General features: G+C 46.7%; 1 protein-coding gene and 1 non-coding gene across 2 annotated transcripts; both read right to left on the bottom strand.

The window, feature by feature from the left end:
- Positions 1–11: 11 nt before the first annotated feature.
- Tmem97 (transmembrane protein 97) lies at positions 12–8,516 on the bottom strand. Its single transcript, XM_085695450.2, has 3 exons — positions 8,322–8,516; positions 1,936–2,080; positions 12–970 (listed from the first exon to the last, which is right to left on the bottom strand). The coding sequence occupies exons 1-3, from the start codon at positions 8,445–8,447 to the stop codon at positions 711–713; spliced, it is 531 nt and encodes a 176-aa protein (XP_085551576.1). The 5' UTR covers positions 8,448–8,516; the 3' UTR covers positions 12–710.
- Positions 8,517–17,215: 8,699 nt separating this feature from the next.
- Positions 17,216–17,346, bottom strand: LOC146893151 (small nucleolar RNA SNORA70). The gene has a single exon (XR_015003928.1). It is a non-coding gene; the product is annotated as a small nucleolar RNA SNORA70 (small nucleolar RNA).
- Positions 17,347–20,560: the final 3,214 nt, after the last annotated feature.

The raw sequence follows: 20,560 nt of genomic DNA, 5'->3' as shown, positions 1-20,560 counted from the left end.
AAACCAGGCAGTGATCAGCAGCTACCTTTATTTGGACCAGACACACAAGTCAGACAGTAATAACCACAGCAATATAGCAAAACAACCCTTCCTAGCACCCACCAATCTTTCATTTCTCTAAGGAGAGCCAATGGAACAGCAGACACACTGTTATCCCACTCTGGACAAGATGGGAAGGACAAAGCTATCTACCAGGGAGCCCGGTGGCACTGAGCCACCAGAGTTGGGAAGTACAAGGACTGGTAGGATAACTTGAAGACGGGGCTACCTTCCACTGTAAACCATTTCTGGCTTAAACTCATGAGACGGAGGTACAGGCAAAAAAACAGGTAGTTTTTCATGGATGTTAAAGAGACAAAATTTGTGACATTAAAGTGGCCTAAACACCCAGTGCTCACTGGTTGACAAGTGATCAGCTATAGAGGTAGTTAGGATCTAGTCAGGTGTGTGCTAACTGGCTTCTTGTTTGCCTGGTTTTTTTAGTAATGATGTGGCAGAATGTTGGCACCATTTTGCTGGTCCCCACCCCTGCTGATGGCCTGCTCAGCCCTTGGGAGGTGAGGGCCTGGCATGGTTCTCGCCACTATCTTGTTCTTGTACACTGCTGCTTGTGTTTCAAATGCTGCTGAAACATGGGTTCAGAGCAGTTTTTCTTGTATTGTCCAGAAGGCAACTGTGCTGTGAGATCTCCACCACCAGGCTAGTGTCTGTTATTTTTTCTTTCTTTTCTCCTCGTTCTTGTAGTAAGGGTTCCGCAACATGAACAGGAGGAGTATAATGGGGATTATTAAGTAGGGGACATAGACACCTATGAGGGTCAGTCGTTCACGGAAATTCTCAGGTCTTAGTCCTTTGAAAGCAACAGCTTTGGAGAAATCCTCAAGTAGAAATGTATAGAGGATTGGAATTAACGTCGTTATGGTATGAGCCGCATAGATGATGGCAGGGATTCGGATCCACCGGCAGCTTCCTGAAGCAGAGGAAGAAAAAAAGGACAATTAGGTTAAAAGTCATGTCTGGTACTTCCAGGGTGTCTGGGACGTGCTCTGCTCCTTCCCTGCTTTTCTGCTCCCTCTCAGCTCAATGGTTCTGCCTCCTCTTAATGCACACATGAAAAACTAGATGTGTTATACCATTCAACAGGCAGGCTTATGTGACAGCTAGGACCCAACCTAGCAAACAGGAGCAGCAAAGCAGCTTGGCCAGTCTGATCTAAAACACACCAGGAGGGGACCCTGTCCCAGCAGCCATAAAGAATCCACACGGGCAAGAGGGTACAGCTGGATCCCGTGTCTACAGGGTCCCAATGGGAAATAAACTTCCCCACTCAACGAGCTTAGTTTCCAAGGATGGCCATGGCTACTTCATAAAGGCACTAATTATATGTTATCATGTAGACTTTTTTTAATTTTTAAAAACATTTTTTTTGTTTGTTTTGCCTGCATTCATGCTGTGTACAGTGCCCTCCAGAGGCCAGAGAGGGTGTTGACTCTTCTGGAACTGGAGTTATAGATGGTTTTACATTGCTGGAAACCAAACCCAGGTCCTTTTGAAGAGCAACCAGTGTTCTTAACTGCTGGGCCATCTTTCAAGCCCCAGGAAAAATTTTTAAATGAGAAGTTAAGCTCTTCAGGGATTGGCTTGATGCTTCTAGCTTATAAGGCGATATGCTATCCTAAGTGGAAGATAAGGCCACAGATAAAAGAAACTATGTGTGCGGTGGGTTACAAGGGAACAAGCTTATCCTTGGCCTCAGGCTTCACATCATGAGGGATTTCTAGATAACTGAGGCAGCCCAGTTTACGGGACAGCAGCTGAGCCCATTTAACGTTCCCCTGTAACATCTATGCTAGCAGACACCAGATCCTTCAAGCTACAGGGGTTTGCTCCTCCAAGAGATTTCTGAGCAAAACTAAGATATACCACACTACCAACCTTTGAAGAAAGCATATGCTGCAATGGGGAAGAAAGGCAGCTGGAACACAAGCTCACAAAACACGAAGGACTTGAACCATATTGGGGGGTCTTGCATCAGAGGGTCTTTGAACTCCTTAGAGTACCACCGCAACAGGTTGCTGAACTGGAAAAGACAGGATCCCGATGAGTACTGCCACAGGGCGGCACAGGTTCAGTGCAGCCCTGGTGCTGCAGTGACATAGACAGCTGGCTCTAACGACATCCAGACCAGTGGTTCTCAACCGTCCTAATGCTCTGACACTTTTTAATAGAGCTCCTCATGCTGTGGTGACCCCCAATCATAAAATTAGTTCATTGCTACTTCATAACTATAATTTTGCTACTGATATAAATTGTTATGTAAACATGTGCTATGTAGGATATCTGATAATCAACCCATGAAAGAGTCCTTTGATCCCCAAAGGGGTCATGACCCATAGGTTGAGAAACACTGGCCTAGATGGTCTTAATAAAAACCTCTTAGTCGTGATTCAGATGTTACCTTCTTTGCAGAGTAAGCTTTCCTGGGCTCTTCAATCTCGCCTTAGTGCTACTGTGCATTTGTCCCTAGCTCTGCACTAGCACACACCTAGCTGCATCACTGAGAGCTACAGTAACCGCCACTTAGGAGCTTCTCGGGACGTTCACTGAGTGAAAATGCCATTCTGCTCACCTTCGTTGATAAGGAAATGAAAACCCATCCTGATGCACACAACTAGACATCTAGATTCCTCAAATACAGAAGTCAATTGAATTTTCTTGGGGGAGGGCTGAGGGTAGAAGGGAAGTAAATTTAACCTCTGGAGATATAGACATTTCAATCCTAATATTACAAATACATCTATTTTCATTCACTGGCTTCAATTTTTTTTATTAGACCAGCTGGGTATTGGTGGAATTACACCAGAGTACACAGCATCATGGTTCTGGTGAGGCCTGAGTCAAGGTCTAGCTCCAGCCTCACACTTGTAATCAACCTAACAGACCAAAGTATGCAGCTCCATGCTGACAGGCAGTAGGAGATGGGAACCTGCAGCTGCCCACTCTGGGCACTACCACCAAAGGCCTGTCAAACTTAACATCCTAAAGCAAGGTCGTGCTCAGCTACATGGTCAAAGGCTAACTTGGGCTATATGAGATCTTGCCTCAAAAATGAAATAACAGGGCTGGAGAGATGGCTCAGTGGTTAGGAGCATTGCCTGCTCTTCCAAAGGTCCTGAGTTCAATTCTCAGCAACCACATGGTGGCTCACAACCATCTGAAATGAGATCTGATGCCCTCTTCTGGCCTGCAGATAGACACACACATATTGTATATATAATAAATTATATATATGTATATATAATAATATATTAAATATGTACATATAATAATATATTATATATAATATATGTATATATAATAATATTATATTGTATATATAATAAATAAAATATTTAAAAAATGAAACGACAAAAAATAGCCTGGAAATAACACTAATTCACCTCAAAGCCAAATAAGTGTCAAGATATGATGCTAAAGGTGACTCCAGGGTGCTGATCTTACGATGGAAAAATCTAGGGAGGTTTTTTTGGTGTTAATTTCCAATCAAAAGATAAAGGCTGTTGGGTACGGTGGCACTTAGTAATCCCAGCACTTGGGAAGCAGAGGTAAAACGATCAGAGTTTAAGGCTAGCCTAGTTGGAGGCTAGGTCTGGTGTACAGACCTATCTCAAAAACAAAGAAAAATCCAAGTAACAGCAAAGACAGGCTGGCTACTGTGAAATGGAGGCCTCGTTACCATGAGATTTTAAGCAAGCACCCAGAGACATTGTTGTGTTGGGGTCACAGGCGTCAGAGCGCACAGATGTGAAACTGGATCCTTGGCAACACCATTTGCACCCCCTGAGCACTCTTCAGAGCAGTAAGGAAGGGACAGGAAAGGTTAAGCCAGCCTCTCTCCGGTCTCTACTTCCTAACCTGTAAATTGAGCAAGTCAGGCTAAATGCTTTTACCCCTCTTTGCATTTTTTTGTTTTGGTTTTTGAAAACAGGGTCTTTTGTAACTGACACTGGCCTTGAACTCCTGATCCTCCTCCGCTTCCCAGGTGTTGGGATTAGAGATGTGCACCACCACACACAACTTCACATTATAACTACTTGTTTGGCAAGATTTACTTCAGAGTGAAGTACTGGCAGGCATTTCTGCCCATTTGAATGCCGCTGTAAACAACTGAGCTCTGAGGGTGGCCTACTCTGCAGGTCCAGACCGATGTGCAGTACTGCAGAGCTGAAAGGCTGCAGGGTAAGATCAGCAAAACTGGCTGCTCCGCTCACAGGCAGCTGGAGCCCATGGGAGCTACCACCTACCTGATGCCAGAACAGCCTGCACAAGCAGTGAGTGTGGTAGGACTGCAGGGCTGGCGCCAATGGCCTGGCTCCAGCGCACTATTTCTCCATAAAGCAGTGCTGCTGACCTTTGTGTTCAGATGCAGTGAATCCATGTACAACAGCGGTGAACACGGATGAAGGCGTGTGTGTTTAGTTCATAGCCAAAGATGCTCCAGTTTAAAACCACCAAATCTAAGCATGCAATTGCTCAGTATCATTTAAGCCCTGCACTCCAAGGTTTAAAAGAAAAAAACTTTACATTTATACCACACCTACCTGGAACACATTGTCTTTCTGAGCTGGTCTGCTACAGAATCCTGCAGAGCCTCAATTAGGATCAGGACCATGGGCTCACACGGTTTTCTTATTCTAACAGGATTGGTTCACTCAGTTGCGAGAGATACTACAAAATGCTTCCTTTCCTTTCTGTTTGAACCAAGCTTGTCTTTAAGCTCAGCTCATGTGATTTGATTCAAACAACAAAGTTTAGTTTGCAAAATTCAGCCCAGTTACTGAGGCATTCCACATTTTTGGGGAAAAACCGTAGATGATATGTTTTAGCTTCTTATAAATGGTCTTTTTGTGGGTGTAAATTTGGGTTTTGCTGTTTGTTTTAGAGACAGTCCTGCTGTGTAGCCTAGGTTGGCCTTCAACCTAGTGAGTGATCCTTGTCTCAGAGCCTTCTGAGTGCCACCAAACTGGTTCTAGATTTAGGGATCATTCAAGACAATCTGTGACTGACTTAAATCCCCAGATTATTATTTTCTCCATGGAGAAGCAACAAAATCACTCCCCATCCAAATGAAACAAGAGGGAGGAGGAGATAGGTATTCCAGGTTTATGTCTTTAATACCACACAGTTTTTGGTCAAGACATTAAAATGGCAGAGCCAACAAGATGGTTCTGTGGGTAAAGTGCTCGGTGCACAAGCCTGATGACCTGATTTCCTATCCAGTAAAGAGGGAAGGTGACAACCGACCCTGATTGTCCTGTGACTTCCACACAGGCATTGCAGCACAATAATAATGAATAAAATTTTAAAAAAGGCAAAAGGTTCAGAGATAAAGGGCTAGACATGAAATCCAACACTGTGTGCATGCTAGACCATAACCAATGCTACATCCCTAGCTTGAAAGCTCATCGGGCACGGTGACAATAAACCTAGAATTAAGTATTTGGGAAGCAGAGGAGGGAACCTGAGTTTGAGGCCAGTCAGGTCTAGATACTAAGTTACAGGACAGCTAGAGCACACAGTGAGACCCTGTCTCAAAAACAAATGTTGAACTGGTGGTCTGTATGATGCTAGTCAAACTGTAGTTTGGAGAGTAGTAAGCAGGATACAGACCAGCAGTCAGGAAAGACACCAGGAACTGTGAGGGAAGCAGAGGCAGCTGTAAGTAGTGAGACCCCCCCATCTCCTAAGGCCCATCACTCAAACTAGGCAGAACGGTTCATGCCTGTAAACCCTGTACAGCTGAGATGATGAGTGTTTGGGTCTGAGGCTATCCTGGGCCAGCATGAGCCCCACCCCCCATCCCTTACTTTTTGTTTTTCAAGACGTTTCTGTGTAACCCTGGCTGTCCTGGAACTCTATCTGTAGACCAAGCTGGCCTTGAACTTCCTGAATGCTGGGATTAAAGGCATGTTGTCAACCACCTGTTGAGACCCTTTTTCAAAATTACCAAAATACAAAAAACAAGGGTTGGCTTCAAAGCTACAGAGAAACCCTGCCTCAACAAACAACAAAACCATCCAAAAGGCTAACTAATAGCAAGTGCTGTTCTGATGGTCTCTTTAGGGGGCTTCAGGCCCCTTGGTGGCAGGAGACCGATGACACTCAAAGGTATAATGTCCTTATCCATGTCCAACAGGAGGACATGGATGTATTTTCCTGGGTTAGACGGCGGGCCTTAAATGTATCACAAGTGACCTTATAAAAGGCAGGGGGAGATGTGAATACCTCTGACGTGGCAGTATGATGGAGGAACTGCAAAGACTGCCGTGAAAGGGCCACAGCCAAGGCCAGGGATGCAGCTCAGTGGGTAGACCGTGTGGCATGCCTGGGTCTTAGGTGGGACTCTCAGCTCTGTAAAACAAGCCACAAGATACTGGCAACCACCACAAAGCTGCAAGCGGCAAGGAGCATAGTCCTCCTTACAGCCCTGGGACCTACCATTTTTTTTAAAGATTTATTTATTTATTATGTATACAATATTCCTTCCATGTGTGCCTGCAGGCCAGAAGAGGGCACCAGATCTCATTACAGATGGCTGTGAGCCACCATGTGGTTGCTGGGAATCGAACTCAAGACCTCTGGAAGAGAAGCCAATGCTCTTAACCGCTGAGTCATCTCGCCAGCCCGGGGGACCTACCATTTAAAATTCCTAACTTCAAACAGCCCAAGAATAAATCTAGGGTAAAGTAAGCCACTGCATTTTTGACAATGTGTTAGAGCAGTGATACAAAATGATATAACTTGCATACACACATAACACACACTGTAGTTTAGTGCTGGGATTTGAACTTAGGGCCTCATGCATGCTGTTTTTTTTTTTTAAACCAAGGAGCTACATGTTAATCCTACAATTTATCTTTGCGTTTACTATCTAACCTATTATTGCAAAGCTGTGGCTGCATGTGGTACCCTAGTTACAGACCTCTTGCAATGTACTCAATGAACTGTTATTTTAAGGAAAAAAAGTTGGAGCCATAGAGCCCTAAACATGCCAAGATACTCAGCCAGTTCTTGGAAAAACCAAGTGTTCTTGCCACATACTATCTAGAGTTTCCCATGGAAAAGAAGGTCAAAGGTCTTCCTAGTTATGTGGTTCCACAAACAAACCAAAAGGAGACTTAAGGGAGTGGGGGGGGGCATTGCTGACTGTGTCACTCCTAACCTCCTTGTGTGGGTGGCACTCTTCCAGTGATGGAAGCTACAGTCTCCCCCTCCTCAGAGGGCACAAGATACATGCAATTTTGCAGACACCATTGAGAACTCCTGGATTTCAAAATTAAGAACTGCCCTGTAAAGAAAATAACATTTAAAGAGCATTTCAGAGGGGCTGGAGAGATGGATCAGAGGTTAAGAGCACTGACTGCTCTTCCGGAGGTCCTGAGTTCAATTCCCAGTAACCATATGGTGGCTCACAACCATCCGTAATGAGATCTGGTGCCCTCTTCTGGCCTGCGGGCATACATGGAGACTGAACACTGTGTACACAATAAATAAATAAATCTTAAAAAAAAAAAAGCATTCCAGAGGCATTTCTTGTTGTTTCTTTTTTTTTCTAGACAGCTTTTCTTTGAGTAGCCCTGGCTGTCCTGGAACTTGCTCTGTAGACCAGGCTGACCTCGAACTCACATCAATCCACCTGCCTCTGCCTCCCAAGTGCTGGGATTAAAGTCATGCGCCACCACAGCCCAGCAGTTCAAATCTTTAGAAGAATAAGTCAGTCTTGCCTACAGCTCTACCCGTAGTTTGGAGAAGCATGCAGACATTCCCTGGAAGGTTACAGATTCAGAGAAAGTGGGGTCAAAGAATACAGCTCCCTTCAAACCCAATTCAAACAGTGTACTTGAAATGGCATTTCGTCAACGCGCCTGCAGCTAGATCCAGATCCAGGACCCAGCTAGATCCATGACCTACCACGCAGCACTAGCCAAAGGCTAAACCCTTCAGACAGGCTCGATTCTACTGGGGCTTAGTTTTAAAGCCCATCTACACAACTTTAACCAAGTCCAACAGCTGACAGACATTGATTCACCCAGGCAACTTCTCTCAGCCACCTGCCGGAGGTGGAACTAAGCGAAACACACCCCGAGGACAAAGGTTTGCAAAGGTTTGGGGAGTAAATGTAGCTTGAACCCAGGACCTCTTGAGTGCCAGGGATGTTCCTGAGAGGAATAAAGAGTTGGTCTTTGGCTTGTTAGACCTAGCTTGGGCCCAAGTCGGGCACCGGAACCGCGACGGCACGTGGGGGACCCCTGAGCCCTCACCTCCTGCGGGTACAGTTCGGCCGGCAGCACCACCTGCAGGTCGATGAACAGCGTGATAGGGATGTGCGAGAGAAAGTAGAGTCCCAGCAGCCACTCGACGCAGCGCCTGGCGGCTACGGCCCCCATCTTCGTCCCGTCAGTTAAGACGCAGCTGACACGCCTGCACCAGGAGCCCGCGACGTGGGAAGAAGCCTGGCGCCCGCGCTGTGGGCCACGCTGACCCGCCCCCGGCCTACGCAATCCGCGCCCATTGGCCGAAAGGACACAGGCGCGGCGCGCGAGTGGGCGGTCGCTCACGGGGTCCGCCCCTCACCTACCCGGGCTGTAGTTTGAGCGACGGCCCACCAACAGTTCCCATTGGCTTTTGGGAGCGCCGCGCGACGGGGCGGGGCTCGAGCCGTCCACGTCGGCGGGCTCGCGTGCACGGTGTGGTGCTGCGTGCGGTGGTGTCCCGCATGCGGCGTAGCTTTCATTAGCTCCGTTCTGTTCCGCACCCGGCGCTCTGGCGCCGCAGTGACGGTGCCGGAGCGCCGCGAGCCTCGCCTTCGTGCTGGCTCCAAAATCACTGTCCAGCCCACAAATAACGATCCTCTATCCTGGGTCCAGCTAGGCTCGGGACAAGATGGGGGCTGCCATTCTCTGAGAAGAGGGGACACAGAAAGTGGGTTCAAAGGAAATTAATTCAGTTTGGGCTTGCAGACACTTCACAAAGTTAGGACTTGGTTGTTGCTAAATGAGCGCTCTTGTTGTTGAGCGCTCTTGCCTAGCACTCAAGAAGTCTGGGTTCTGTCATCTGCAGGATTTGAAACAGACCCCTAGATCTCTGTGAGGTCTAGGTCAGCCAGGGATAGAGAGACCCAGTCTCACGCCAAAACATAGAAACAGACCTTGAGCAGGCTGCAGCATCTGGATGAACACGCCTAACGGGAGGTTGGGTGAACCTGGTGACTAGATCTGTAAGACAGCATTCGAAGCGGGTTGAAGGTTAGGGAGCAAAGAGCATTTAAGATATCTTACAGAAACTCCAACCTCAGGGGTCAAGGGAGATAACAAGAGAAAGGCGATTTCAGGGAGGAGTGGAGCAGCTCCGTGGGCGGAGAAACCCTGTCTCAAAAAAACAAACAAAAAGCCAAAAAACAGAAAAGAAATGGGTTCGAAGTTTCTGCCCACAGAGAAAGAAGAGAAGTATAGTTAGGGGAGTGCAAAGATTAGGGTGTGCTAGAAGGGATCAGGGATCGACACTGATGAAGTGGGTGGTCCTCGACCCGGAGACCCCAGTCTCCTAGGCTGTTTCCTGCAGTGTGGGGTCTGCTCAGAAAAAGGATGTTGGACGCATCAGGGAGGGGATGGTTAGTAAGATAAAGGTGATCTGAAGAAGTTGGACAAGAGTGGTTGAAGCGATCTAGTATAGGACCCCGGGAAGACAGGGAGAGATGAGCCATGGACACTCATGACTGGAAGGAAGTAGAGAAGTAAACGGAGGAGGCCCTGCTGAGAATGTCAGTGCACCAGGAGTTTGGGATGTTCTGCCTTCAAGAGGGCCTGGCCATAGTGCTTTAGAGGGAAGGGCTTTGGAGACATGGCCTATGGACAAAGTGCCCAGTGCCACAAGGCAGTAACAGGAAGTAATGAGGGTGGAGATGTGGCGCTGGGGAGCAGGATGGCTGGTGAGCTGGCTTCAGGGAATGTGGGAAAATGAACAGCCTAGACAAAGCCGGGTGCCAGTCTCCGAGGTGACTGCTGAGGGTGTGAACAGTGAGGAGGGTGGGGAGGGAGAACAGCAGCAGACATCTGAGTAGATGACCATTTGGGAACAGGGTTCCACTCTCAGGTTGGCTTGCCTAGGCCCTCGAGGTCAGAGAATGAACGCTCAGTAGCTCAGTATCCAGAACCTTTTAGAGGTGCTCCCAGGTAATTTTTCTAAAACAAAACAGGCAAACAAACCCAAAAGAGAACAAAGGAACCTTAGGCTGCTGAGGTGAGTCTGTGTGAAGCTAAGGTTTTCGAGGAAATCTATTCCTGTCCTCAGCTCAGGCCTCCAGGTCTATGTGAATAGCTTCCCTTCTCTCCAAACCATTCATGTGTGTGTGAAGCCCTTGAGGGCCCAACGCCATAAGAGACTCTGTTTGTCCAGGACAGAGGTAACAAGGCAAGAGCTACTACACCTGCCTCCAGCTCCAGACTCTTAAAACTGGCGGGAATGGTGTTTAGTTCAGACCTTCCCCCAGTTCCTTCTTCACAAGGTTTGTAGTCCTCTCTAGACCAGGGCCTAGGAAAGGCCTGGCCAGGTTGGGCTCACTATACCCAGCTATATTCAGAAAAGCTGGCCAGGCTGGAGAGATGGCTCAGCAGTTAAGAGCACTGGCTGTTCTTTCATAGGACCTGGGTTCAATTCCCAGCAACCACATGGTGGCTCACAGCCATCTGTAATGAGATCTGGTGCCCTCTTCTGGACTGCAGGTATACAAGCAGACAGAACACTATCTACCTAATAAATCTTTAAAAGAAAAACACTTCCCAGCACACAGAATAGTCCTAAGGAAGGGGTGGCTGTTCTGAGTTCGGCTTAACCCTGTACAGTGAGTAGACCCTGTACTCCATTCTAACTGTGGCTTCCAGCTTCAGACATGTGGGGCCCCCAGCAGGCTTCTGCTCAGGGAACACAGCAAGTGTGCAGCCGTGAGTCAAAGGCTGTGTACCAAGTTTGTTATCTACAGATAAAGATTTCAAGGTCAAATGCTTCCACTGGAAGGCCCTTCGTCCAAATGAACATGGCCAGCCCCAGTCTTGTTAGTTCCTTTAGTGAGAGACCAGTCCTTTTTTTCTTTTTAAGTTTTTGTTTGCTTTTGGAAATAGGGTCTCTTTAGTAGCCTGAGCTGTACTGGAGTGCACTCAATAGACCAGGTTTGCCTCCAACTCACAGAGACCACCCTGCCTCTGCCTCCCTAGTGCTAGATTAGAAGTGAGTCATACCTGGCTCTATTTTTCTTTTTTGGGTTAAAAGCTTTGCTTTTTAAAATAGAGCTTTAAAACTATCTTATAAAATTATCTGTTTATTTTACTAAGCTGTGTGAGGGTGTCAGATTCTGTGGAATTAAAGTTAGAGACTGTCATATGGTTGATGGGAATTGAACCCGGGTCCTCTGGAAGAACAGCCAGTGCTCTTAACAGCCAAGCCATCTCTCCAGCCCCTGTTTGTTTGTTTTTGGGACAGGGTTTCTCTGTATAGCTCTGGCTATTCTGTGGTTTTTTTTTGTTTGTTTGTTTGTTTTTGTTTTTTGAGACGGGGTTTCCCTGTGTAACAGTCCTAGCTGTCTTGGAACTAGCTCCTGTAGACCAGGCTGGCCTTGAACTCACAGGGATTTCTCTCTGGCTATTCTGGAACTTGTTTCATAGACCAGGCTGGCCTCAAACTCAGAGATACATCCATTAAACAACTTCCCAGCAAAATAAATAAATAAATAAATATTAAAAAATTTGTTTTTTGTTTTTTAAATCTCTCTCTCTCTCTCTCTCTCTCTCTCTGTGTGTGTGTGTGTGTGTATGTAGGGTACAGGCATGCGGGTACAGCACCCACAAAAGCTAGAAGAGGATGTTAGATGGCTAGGAACTAGAATTAGTTACAGGTGGTTGTGAGCTGCCCAGTGTGGGTGCTAGGAACTGAACCCAGGCCCTCTTTGAGAGCAGTATACACGGTTCACTGTTGAGTCATCTCTGCAGCCCCCAAACTGGAATTACCACGTGGGGAGGGGAGTCACGTGGCCCTGGAGCGATGAGGAAGCACACACAGCCGCTCTGCAGTCACCACTGTGTTCAGCGACTTCCCCGTTCTTGTGGAAAGAGGCTTTGCTTAAAGCCTCTGTAAATGATTTGCCTACCAGGCCTTTTACATTGAACACAACGACAAAAACAATGACTAGACAAAGCAAAACACCTCAGCGGCTCTGTGGAATCGGTGTATCCAATTGACCCAAGTGTTGTGATACACAGATACTATACAATGATGCGTCCCAGATGTGTGTCACCAACAAGTGGGATTAATTCAGATACGGCTTTAGCTTTCTGAAAACCTTCGTAAGTGGGTAGCCTAGTTATTGGACCTAACAAAAGCTAGCAGAGAAGGAAACACGCTTTATAGCCTCACGTTTGCTAAAACTGCAACAAGCAATGCTTCTACTAAATATATCAGCAAAAATACCCCTGAAAAATTATGTGCAGGCCACACGTGGTCTAATGTCATGTCTAATCACAACCCTGGGAGGCAGAGGCAGGAGAATCCAAGGCCAGTCTAAACTACGTGGAAATCCTGCCTTTGAACAACAAAAAAAAAAAGTAGGGCTCTTAACCTCCAAGAGGTTTTACTCCCAGCAACCACATGGTGGCTTACAACCATCTGAAATGAGATTTGGTGCCTTCTCCTGGAGAACGAACATGCAGGGAGAATGCTGTTATCACAATAAAATAATCTTTCTTTTTTTTTGGGAAAAAAATGTTATTTCAAATTAGGCAAATAAAACATAAAACAGAATTCTTTGGACCAATATTCTAAGAGATTTGTCATTTCTTCTTAATCTCTTTGAAGAATCTATTTAGGATGGCTAGCCCAAACTCTCTCTGCTCCTCTTCAATGGTAACGTCAAACTCTGCCACTGCATCCAAGAATTCAATACATCTCTTTAGATCTGGTTTTGTATCACAGAATTGTCTGAAAAGAAGTCCTCCTATTGGCTGCTTGTCACAAAGGCTGCTAAAATCCTTTTCCATAGAGTATCTTAGGTCAGAGCACAGGACAATAAATAAATCTTAAATGTGTGTATTATTTGAGACAAGCACCTCAGCGACCCCTAGTGGTAGGAAGGGAATCCTGGCATTATAATCACCCCTGCTTCCCTCTGTCCTCCACTTAACTTACCTTTCCCTCCTCACCACGCAGCTTGCCTCCTCCATCCCATCCAGGTGACGGTCACTCTCTCTGATGGCACCGCCACCTGTGACTGTCTGTGACGTTCTGGTTCTGAGAACTTGTCCCTTTCCACTTTGAGCATGCCGTGGGCATGTTTTCCACTCAACCCCCTCTGCTCCATGCAGACTGTGGCCTATGGTGTAAGATCGGATTCAACATTTTCCAGCGCTTTGGAAAATGGTGAGCCCTGGACAACTGCTGTGGCTTCTCACTGACAGATATACTCATACCTCAAAGTGAAACCAGGAGGCAGGCACCCACCAAAGGATAGCCATCAAACCAGAGCTAGGATCCTGCCGATGCTAGAGATTCGGCACGGGGTGGGGGTGGGGACTAGGAGACTGAGAACCATCCTCTGAGCTCCGTGGCTTCACCAGGCTGCTGTGCTGGGCTGCCTTGAGTGGTTATTATTTTTTTTTTTTTGTGACAAAGAACCAGTGTGTGTTGGCAGATGGGCAGAGAGGGCAGGGGTTAATCCTGAAGGACAAAGCTGTTTCGTCCTTAGCTCTTCTGGAGTTAAGCTTTGAAAGCTGCATTAGTCAGGGCCCCGTGGTCCCTGCCTTTAATCCCAGCAGTCCCAGTGCCGGGAGGCAGAGGAGGGACAAACACTTCCCACTGAGCTCCACCTCTACTGCAGCTTGCTTTCTCTTTTTGGGACAGGGTCTCACTGTGGAGCTATGGCTGGTTTAGAACTCAGTATGTAGACCAGGCTGGTCTTGAACTCAGAGATCTTGCTGCCTCCCAAGGGCTGGGATTAAAGCCATGTGTCACCACACCCAGTTCCCAGCACTAGGCGTTTTCAGCTACACAGATTTCAAATTTTAAGTACATTTTGGTGGTGGAGGTGAACTTAGTGGCCCATTCCTTTATGATCTGCCCCACTCCCTCCCAACTTCATGTCCCCCCTTTTTATAGTTCACTGATTATGCTGACCAAATATATACATGAGTGTTGTGTCCATATACATGAGTATGCACCCGTACATATACACAAGTGTGTCCATCCATATATGAGTGTGCTCACCCATATACACATGTCTGTCCATATACATGAGCGTGTGTGTCTGTTCACTGGACTGTGGTCTTCTGACCAGGAATCACATTTTTTGTTTTGTTTTTTGAGTCAGGGTCTGTGTAGCCCAGGTTGGCCTGTGATTAAAGGAATGACCCACCACCGACTGGCAGGAGTCATACTCTGTCCTGGAACTAGCTCTTGTAGATCAGGCTGGTCTCGAACTCACAGAGATCCGCCTGCCTCTGCCTCCCGAGTGCTGGGATTAAAGGCTGCCCGGTAGGAGTCATACGCTTAAAAAAGACCTGACTTTCCTTCTCCCAGAAGTCATCGGCTGTCAAAAGCTCTTCAGCAAGGGATGGGGCCTCACGAGTTCCTTCCCACCCCATGCTGGAATGCTGACTGGTGTGTAGGCAACCACAGTGCCGTAAGCTCGTAAGCTCGTGAGTGTGGTGCTCCTGTCACACCCAGAAGAGGCCTCCCGACCTCTGGCTCTTACAGTCTTTCCCGCCACCTTTTCTCAATGGTCCCTGAGCGTACAAGGAAAAATGAAGACAGAGGTTTCATTGAGGAGGGGGATGGAAGGGCTGGGAGGAGGAGGGGATGGGAGAGGGATGACCAACACTAAGGATGTTTGGAAGCTACTGTTTTATAAGTTTCTTAAATATGTAAGTATATATATTAAGCATGGCATGGTGGCATATGCCTTTACTCCCAGCACTTGAGAGGCAAAGGCAGGCGGATCTGTGAGTTCGAGACCAGCCTAGTCTACTTAGTGAATTCCAGGCCAAGCCGAAGCTACAGAGTGAGACCCTAACTCAATAAATACATCCATAAATACATTCAAGAGTTTAATTGGTCACCTTACACAGGGAATAAAAAGTCGTATGTTACCAAATAAAAATCCCAGTGCCAGGAAGGGGATACCTTCCCTTCAGTATATCTTTAGGGGTATCCTGAGACCCCAAAACAATATAGGCTATTCTCACTGCTCTCGGTTGTCCACCAGAACTTGATGGTAAGACTGCTGCTGGAGACACCACACACCTTGGCCACAGGACATAGAGAAGTCAAGTTGATACCTACCAGGAAGCATCCTCTTTACTGGCTCTCTGTCACAGTACCAGAAGGTGAAAGACAGGCTGCCAAGGGTGCAGGAGTAGCAATTAGCAGTCCTACCCAGTTGTGAACTGCAATAACGACCAGTGTGGTAAGATTGTCAATGGAGACAATAGTGGCATGCATGTTCTGGGATAACCAGCCACTTTCTTATTAGACTTAAGACCTATTCCACAGGAAGAGACACATGCCTGGTACTGTAGATTTATCCAAGAGTCCATGGTTGGGGAGCTCACATGCTTCAGGGGTGAACCTACTACTACTATTCTGCTCCGTGGTCATAGCATGGACTGCCCTCTCAGCTTGTGTCTCTATACCCATGGGTCAGTTCAGCTCTCAGGCCTGTATGTGCTACCATGCCCAGTTCCTACTCATTTGAGCATGTGCATGTGTGCGCACGTGAGGAGGTCAATGCTTTCTTCTACCCAGTTGACCCCAGGGCTCCAACTCAGGCTGCCAGGCTTGCTGGCAGGCACTGTCACCCACTGAGCCATACCACTGGCCCCATTAGCGTCTATAAACATCTAGAATATAAGTAGAGTGCGGGCCAGTCTCTATCCAAGCCACTCTTCTGCCTTTGTGTGAATGAAATCACGGACAGGGCAATGAGTAAATATGGCCATTTCTAATTAAGCTCGATCAAAACAGTGGTCAGCTTCACCTGTGCTGGCCATGTGCTCCTCATGGTGAGAGCCTGGTGGAAGGGTAGGGGAAAAGAGAGCATGGAGGGCCACATCGTAGTTCTAAGGCCCTGACCTGGAAGTGGCAACACACCTTCTAGTCTCTTTCCCTCAGAGGTTATTCAGATAGCTGACCACATTTCGTCACTAGAGGGCGTGGAAATCCAGACTAGCTGCAGGCCTGCCATGCACAGCTCCATGCAGGGGCAGTTTCCTGTGCAGAAATGTTGGTGACTCTCACTATATTTGAATCTGCTCTAATCCTAGAAAAAGGTGTGCAGAATGAATGACAACATTAATAAGTTATTTCCCAACTAGTAGCAAATAATGGGACAAAGACCATAAACAAATGTCACTGTATGCCATTTGCTGAAGAATAAAACACGATCTCAAAAGTATTTCTCCACGTGGGTGTGGTACCCAGGTCTGTAATCCTAGTGCTTGGGAGGTGGAGGCCGGGAGATCATGGGGTCAAAGACAGACTCCATTACAGAAAGTTTGAGTCCAGCCTGGAGACACGAGAGTTTGCCTCAGAAAAGCTCAAAGCAACTTTTCCACAGGTTAGTTACTACAAGGGAAGGGGGAGGTTCTCTTGTACAGTGAAGACCTCTGGTAATCAACGTTGATCACATGGCCATACAAATTATCACCCAAAATAAGACAAGATGTTTGTGCCTCCTGATTGGACGGAATGGGAGCAAACCACTCATACCACCTTTAAAACTATCATCAAGCACATGCCCTCCTCTGGATGTGAGATTTATTACTGAACATAACTGAGGGTTTAGGGCAGCATAGTGAAGCCTTCAGGGGTGCAGGACCTGCCGTTTGTCCAGGGGACCACGACTGGGGACATACTTGATTCCACAGACATTAGTTACTATATCCTCAAATTCGTCTGCCTTAAACTTGGAGAAGCCCCACTTCTTTGAGATGTGGATCTTCTAGTGGCCAAGGAAATTGAGCTTGGCTCTATGCAGGATCTCAATCACAGGTTCCTAATTCTGTAGTGTGGTATGGATGGACACGATTTGACCACTGTCTTGGGGCCTCCCAATGGCACCCCACATACCCATGGGACTAGGGACAACACAGATCAGAGTCATGAACAGACACCAGAAAACTGTCTCCAAGGTTTCTTAGAGCAACCTATATAGGCAACAGGCGTATGCATTCCCAAGGAGGCTGCTATTTGCAGCCACTATACACAAGGCTGACAGTTTTTCCAAAAATGTTTAACAGATATCTAAACCCCAGGAAACAAACTGATTATATATCTTCAGCCAATATTTATTTATTTATTTATTTGTTTATTTATTCATTCATTCTTTAAGATCTGTTTGTTGCCAGGTGGTGGTGGTGTATGCCTTTAATTCCAGCACTCAGGAGGCAGAGGCAGGTGGATCTCTGTGAGTTTGTGGCCAACCTGGCCAACAGATCAAGATCTAGAACAGGTTCTAAAGCTAGAGAGAAACTCTGTCCCAAAAAACTAAAAACAAGCAAGCAAGCAAGCAAACACATAGAGGAGAGAGTGCTGGAGAGAGAGCTCTGCTGTTAAGGGCATTTGCAATCTTGGAGTAGACCCAGAACTGGATCCCGGCATCAATACAGTGGCTCACAACCATCTGTAATTTCAGCTCCAGGGGATCCTGTGCCCTCTTTTGACCTCCATGGGGGAACTAGACACACATGTGGTGCACATACATATATGCAGGCAGAACATTCACAAACATAAATAAAAATCTGTCTTTAAAATGAGATAAAGACAGGAGGAGGAGCAGGGAGATGGTTCAATGGGTAAAGGCAAATGTCGCCGAGTCTGACATCTGAGTTTGATGTCCAGGACTCACAGTGGAGGGAGGTAACAGATTTCTGCAGGCAGTCCTCAGACCTCCATGTGTATGCACACACATTACAAATAGCAAAAAATAAAATGCTGCTGTAGTCCAGGGGTGGTATTGCCCACCTCGAATTCCAGCACTTAAGGAGATCTCAGAGTTTGAGGCCAGCCTGATCTACAGAGTGAGTTACAGGCTACCCAGCGCTACATAATATGACCCAGCATCAAAATCACAAGACAGTGTGCTGTTGTAGTTTATCTTACCCTCTCTACCATTCATTTTCAATCTTCTATGCAGTCTGTTTGCTTGGTTTTTACTAGTGTTAACTTAGCTTAACTAGGGTTAACTAGTGGGTCTCAAACCTGGGATAAAAGGCTAAGGTGCCAACTTTTTTATTTTTATTTTTTTATTTTTGGTTTTTCAAGACAAGGTTTCTCAGTAGCTATGGAGTCAGTCCTGGAACTCGCTCTGTAGACCAGGCTGGCCTCGAACTCACTGAGCTCCACCTGTCTCTGCCTCCCAAGTGCTGGGATTAAATGTATGAGCCACCACTGCTTGACCTGAGGTGCCTACTTAACATATCTGTCTCCAGGTCCTGACCACTCTGGACTCTCTCAGATGTCCCTGCCTCTGCTCTCCCTTTTATCTACAGTAAACTTTTTCCCCCATCATACTTAGGAGCGGTCATGTCCTTTCCTGAAAACTTTTGTCTGGGGCCGAATCTGAGCCTTAATATTAACTACTTTTCCTTGTTCATTCTGGCCAGTTTTCTTTCTTTATGTTGCTGGGCATCTAACCTTTGGCCTTATACCTGCTAAGCAAGCACTCTGCCACTGAGCCACATCACCAGCCTTTGGGTGTACCCAGTATGGCCTTGAACTCTTGATCTTCTGCTGTAGCCAGCCAAACCTTGACCCCTCCCCAGAGGAGGTCAGGACCAGTCCCCCAGTCTATTTAAACTGCTCCCCCGAAAAGTCAACACGTGGTCTTCCCTCTTTCCTCCTGGTGGTTGCGCTGGCAGCTTCCGGGATCCCCTTGGGGCCACCCGAGAGCACAGGAGTCCCATTAAAACTAAATATCTTTTAATTCAGCTTGTTTTGATTCGGCCTGATTGGGATTTTTGCATCGACAGAGAGCTCGTGTTAGAAACTATTTCAAACAGTAAGTACTCTTCATCACTAAGCCATCTCCAGCCCTTGATGTTTTTAATATAAAAGTAACATTGAGTGATATAGTATGGAAGAAAAAAGAAAAATTCCAGACAAGAGATTATTGCCAATAACTGCAGCTGACTTGATCTGTTCAGACTCACTCTTCTAGAAGTCTTAGCAATTCTGAAGCTCCCAACTAATTTAGACAAGACACCCAAATCACAACTCTCGTGGATTGATAAGCAGGTCCTATAGGAAGCCATCAGTAAGTTCTCTCTACTGTCTGTGAAGAACTTTAGTTTCAAAGTTAAACGTGTATTTTCGAATGCTCTTGTGTAGCTGGGTACCCATGCCTGTACTTCAGCACTCTGGAGGCCGAGGCAGGATCATGTCAACCATGGCAAGTCTGGTGGGCCAGAGTTATAACAGAGAGACCCTCTCTCAAAACAAAACAAAATCAAACACCAGTCAACTTTCCCATATCTGGAGGAAAAAAATCCATTCATTTCCTTTGAGCCGTGCCTGGTCGCCCCATTCTGTAATCCAAGCTATTGGGAAAGCTGAAGCAGGAAAGTTACAAATTCAAGCCTGGGAACTCAGCTTGACCCTTTGTCAAAAATGCTTGAAGCCCTAGGTTTGAGCCACAGCAGTACAAAAAGGGAGGATGCAAATACCACTTTTAGATCTAATAATGCATTACAGCATGGGCCAGGAGTGTAGTTTAGCTGGCAGAGTGTCTATCATGTGCAAAACCCTGGGCTCTACCCCCAGCACTGACCTTGGGAAGCAAAGACAAGAGGATCAAAAATTTAAAGTAATCTTTGCAGAGTCAGATGGGCAGCGCACGCCTTTAATCCCAGCACTCAGGAGGCAGAGGCAGGTGGATTTCTGTTCCAGGGCTACTACACAGAGAGACCTTGTCTCAGGGGTGGGGTAGTAATCCTTGGCCACACACGGAGTTCACAGCCAGCATGGGCAAAAAGAACATGATGGTATTATTTTCTCCAGCCTCAGGACATGTATGGGAAGGTTAGGCAGTCTGGTTTCTGGTCTGAATTATACCGCCACAAAGTCCCAACTTCCTCTTTAGTGTCTAGGGCTTCTAGGGACAGGGGACAGAAAGGAGGAGGGAAAGTCATGTGTCTCACTAGTCTGCTTACCCATAGCCACCTACTTTTATTTAATGTGTTCAGTTCCAATATATTAGGGGAAGATACCACATGAAAACAACATATTTCTATTGTACATATTTAGATCATGCGGTCTCTGGTGTCATTTAACTGAGCTTCCAATACATTCTTGGGAAGTATTATAAACAAACAAGCAGTTTCTGCAAAGCTAAGAGTGGAAGTCAGAGCAAAGGCTGCACTGAAGAGAAACAACAGGGTGTGTGTGTGTGTGTGTGTGTGTGTGAGTGTGTGAGAGTGAGTGAGATGGGGCGGGGGGGGGGGGGTGGAAGTAAGACAGCGACATA

The sequence above is a fragment of the Myodes glareolus genome, chromosome 9 (genome assembly GCF_982192425.1).
Source record: "Myodes glareolus chromosome 9, mMyoGla1.1, whole genome shotgun sequence".
Classification (NCBI taxonomy): domain Eukaryota; kingdom Metazoa; phylum Chordata; class Mammalia; order Rodentia; family Cricetidae; genus Myodes; species Myodes glareolus.
Note: the sequence above shows the minus strand (reverse complement) of the source record. Positions and strands in the feature narration are given on the sequence as shown.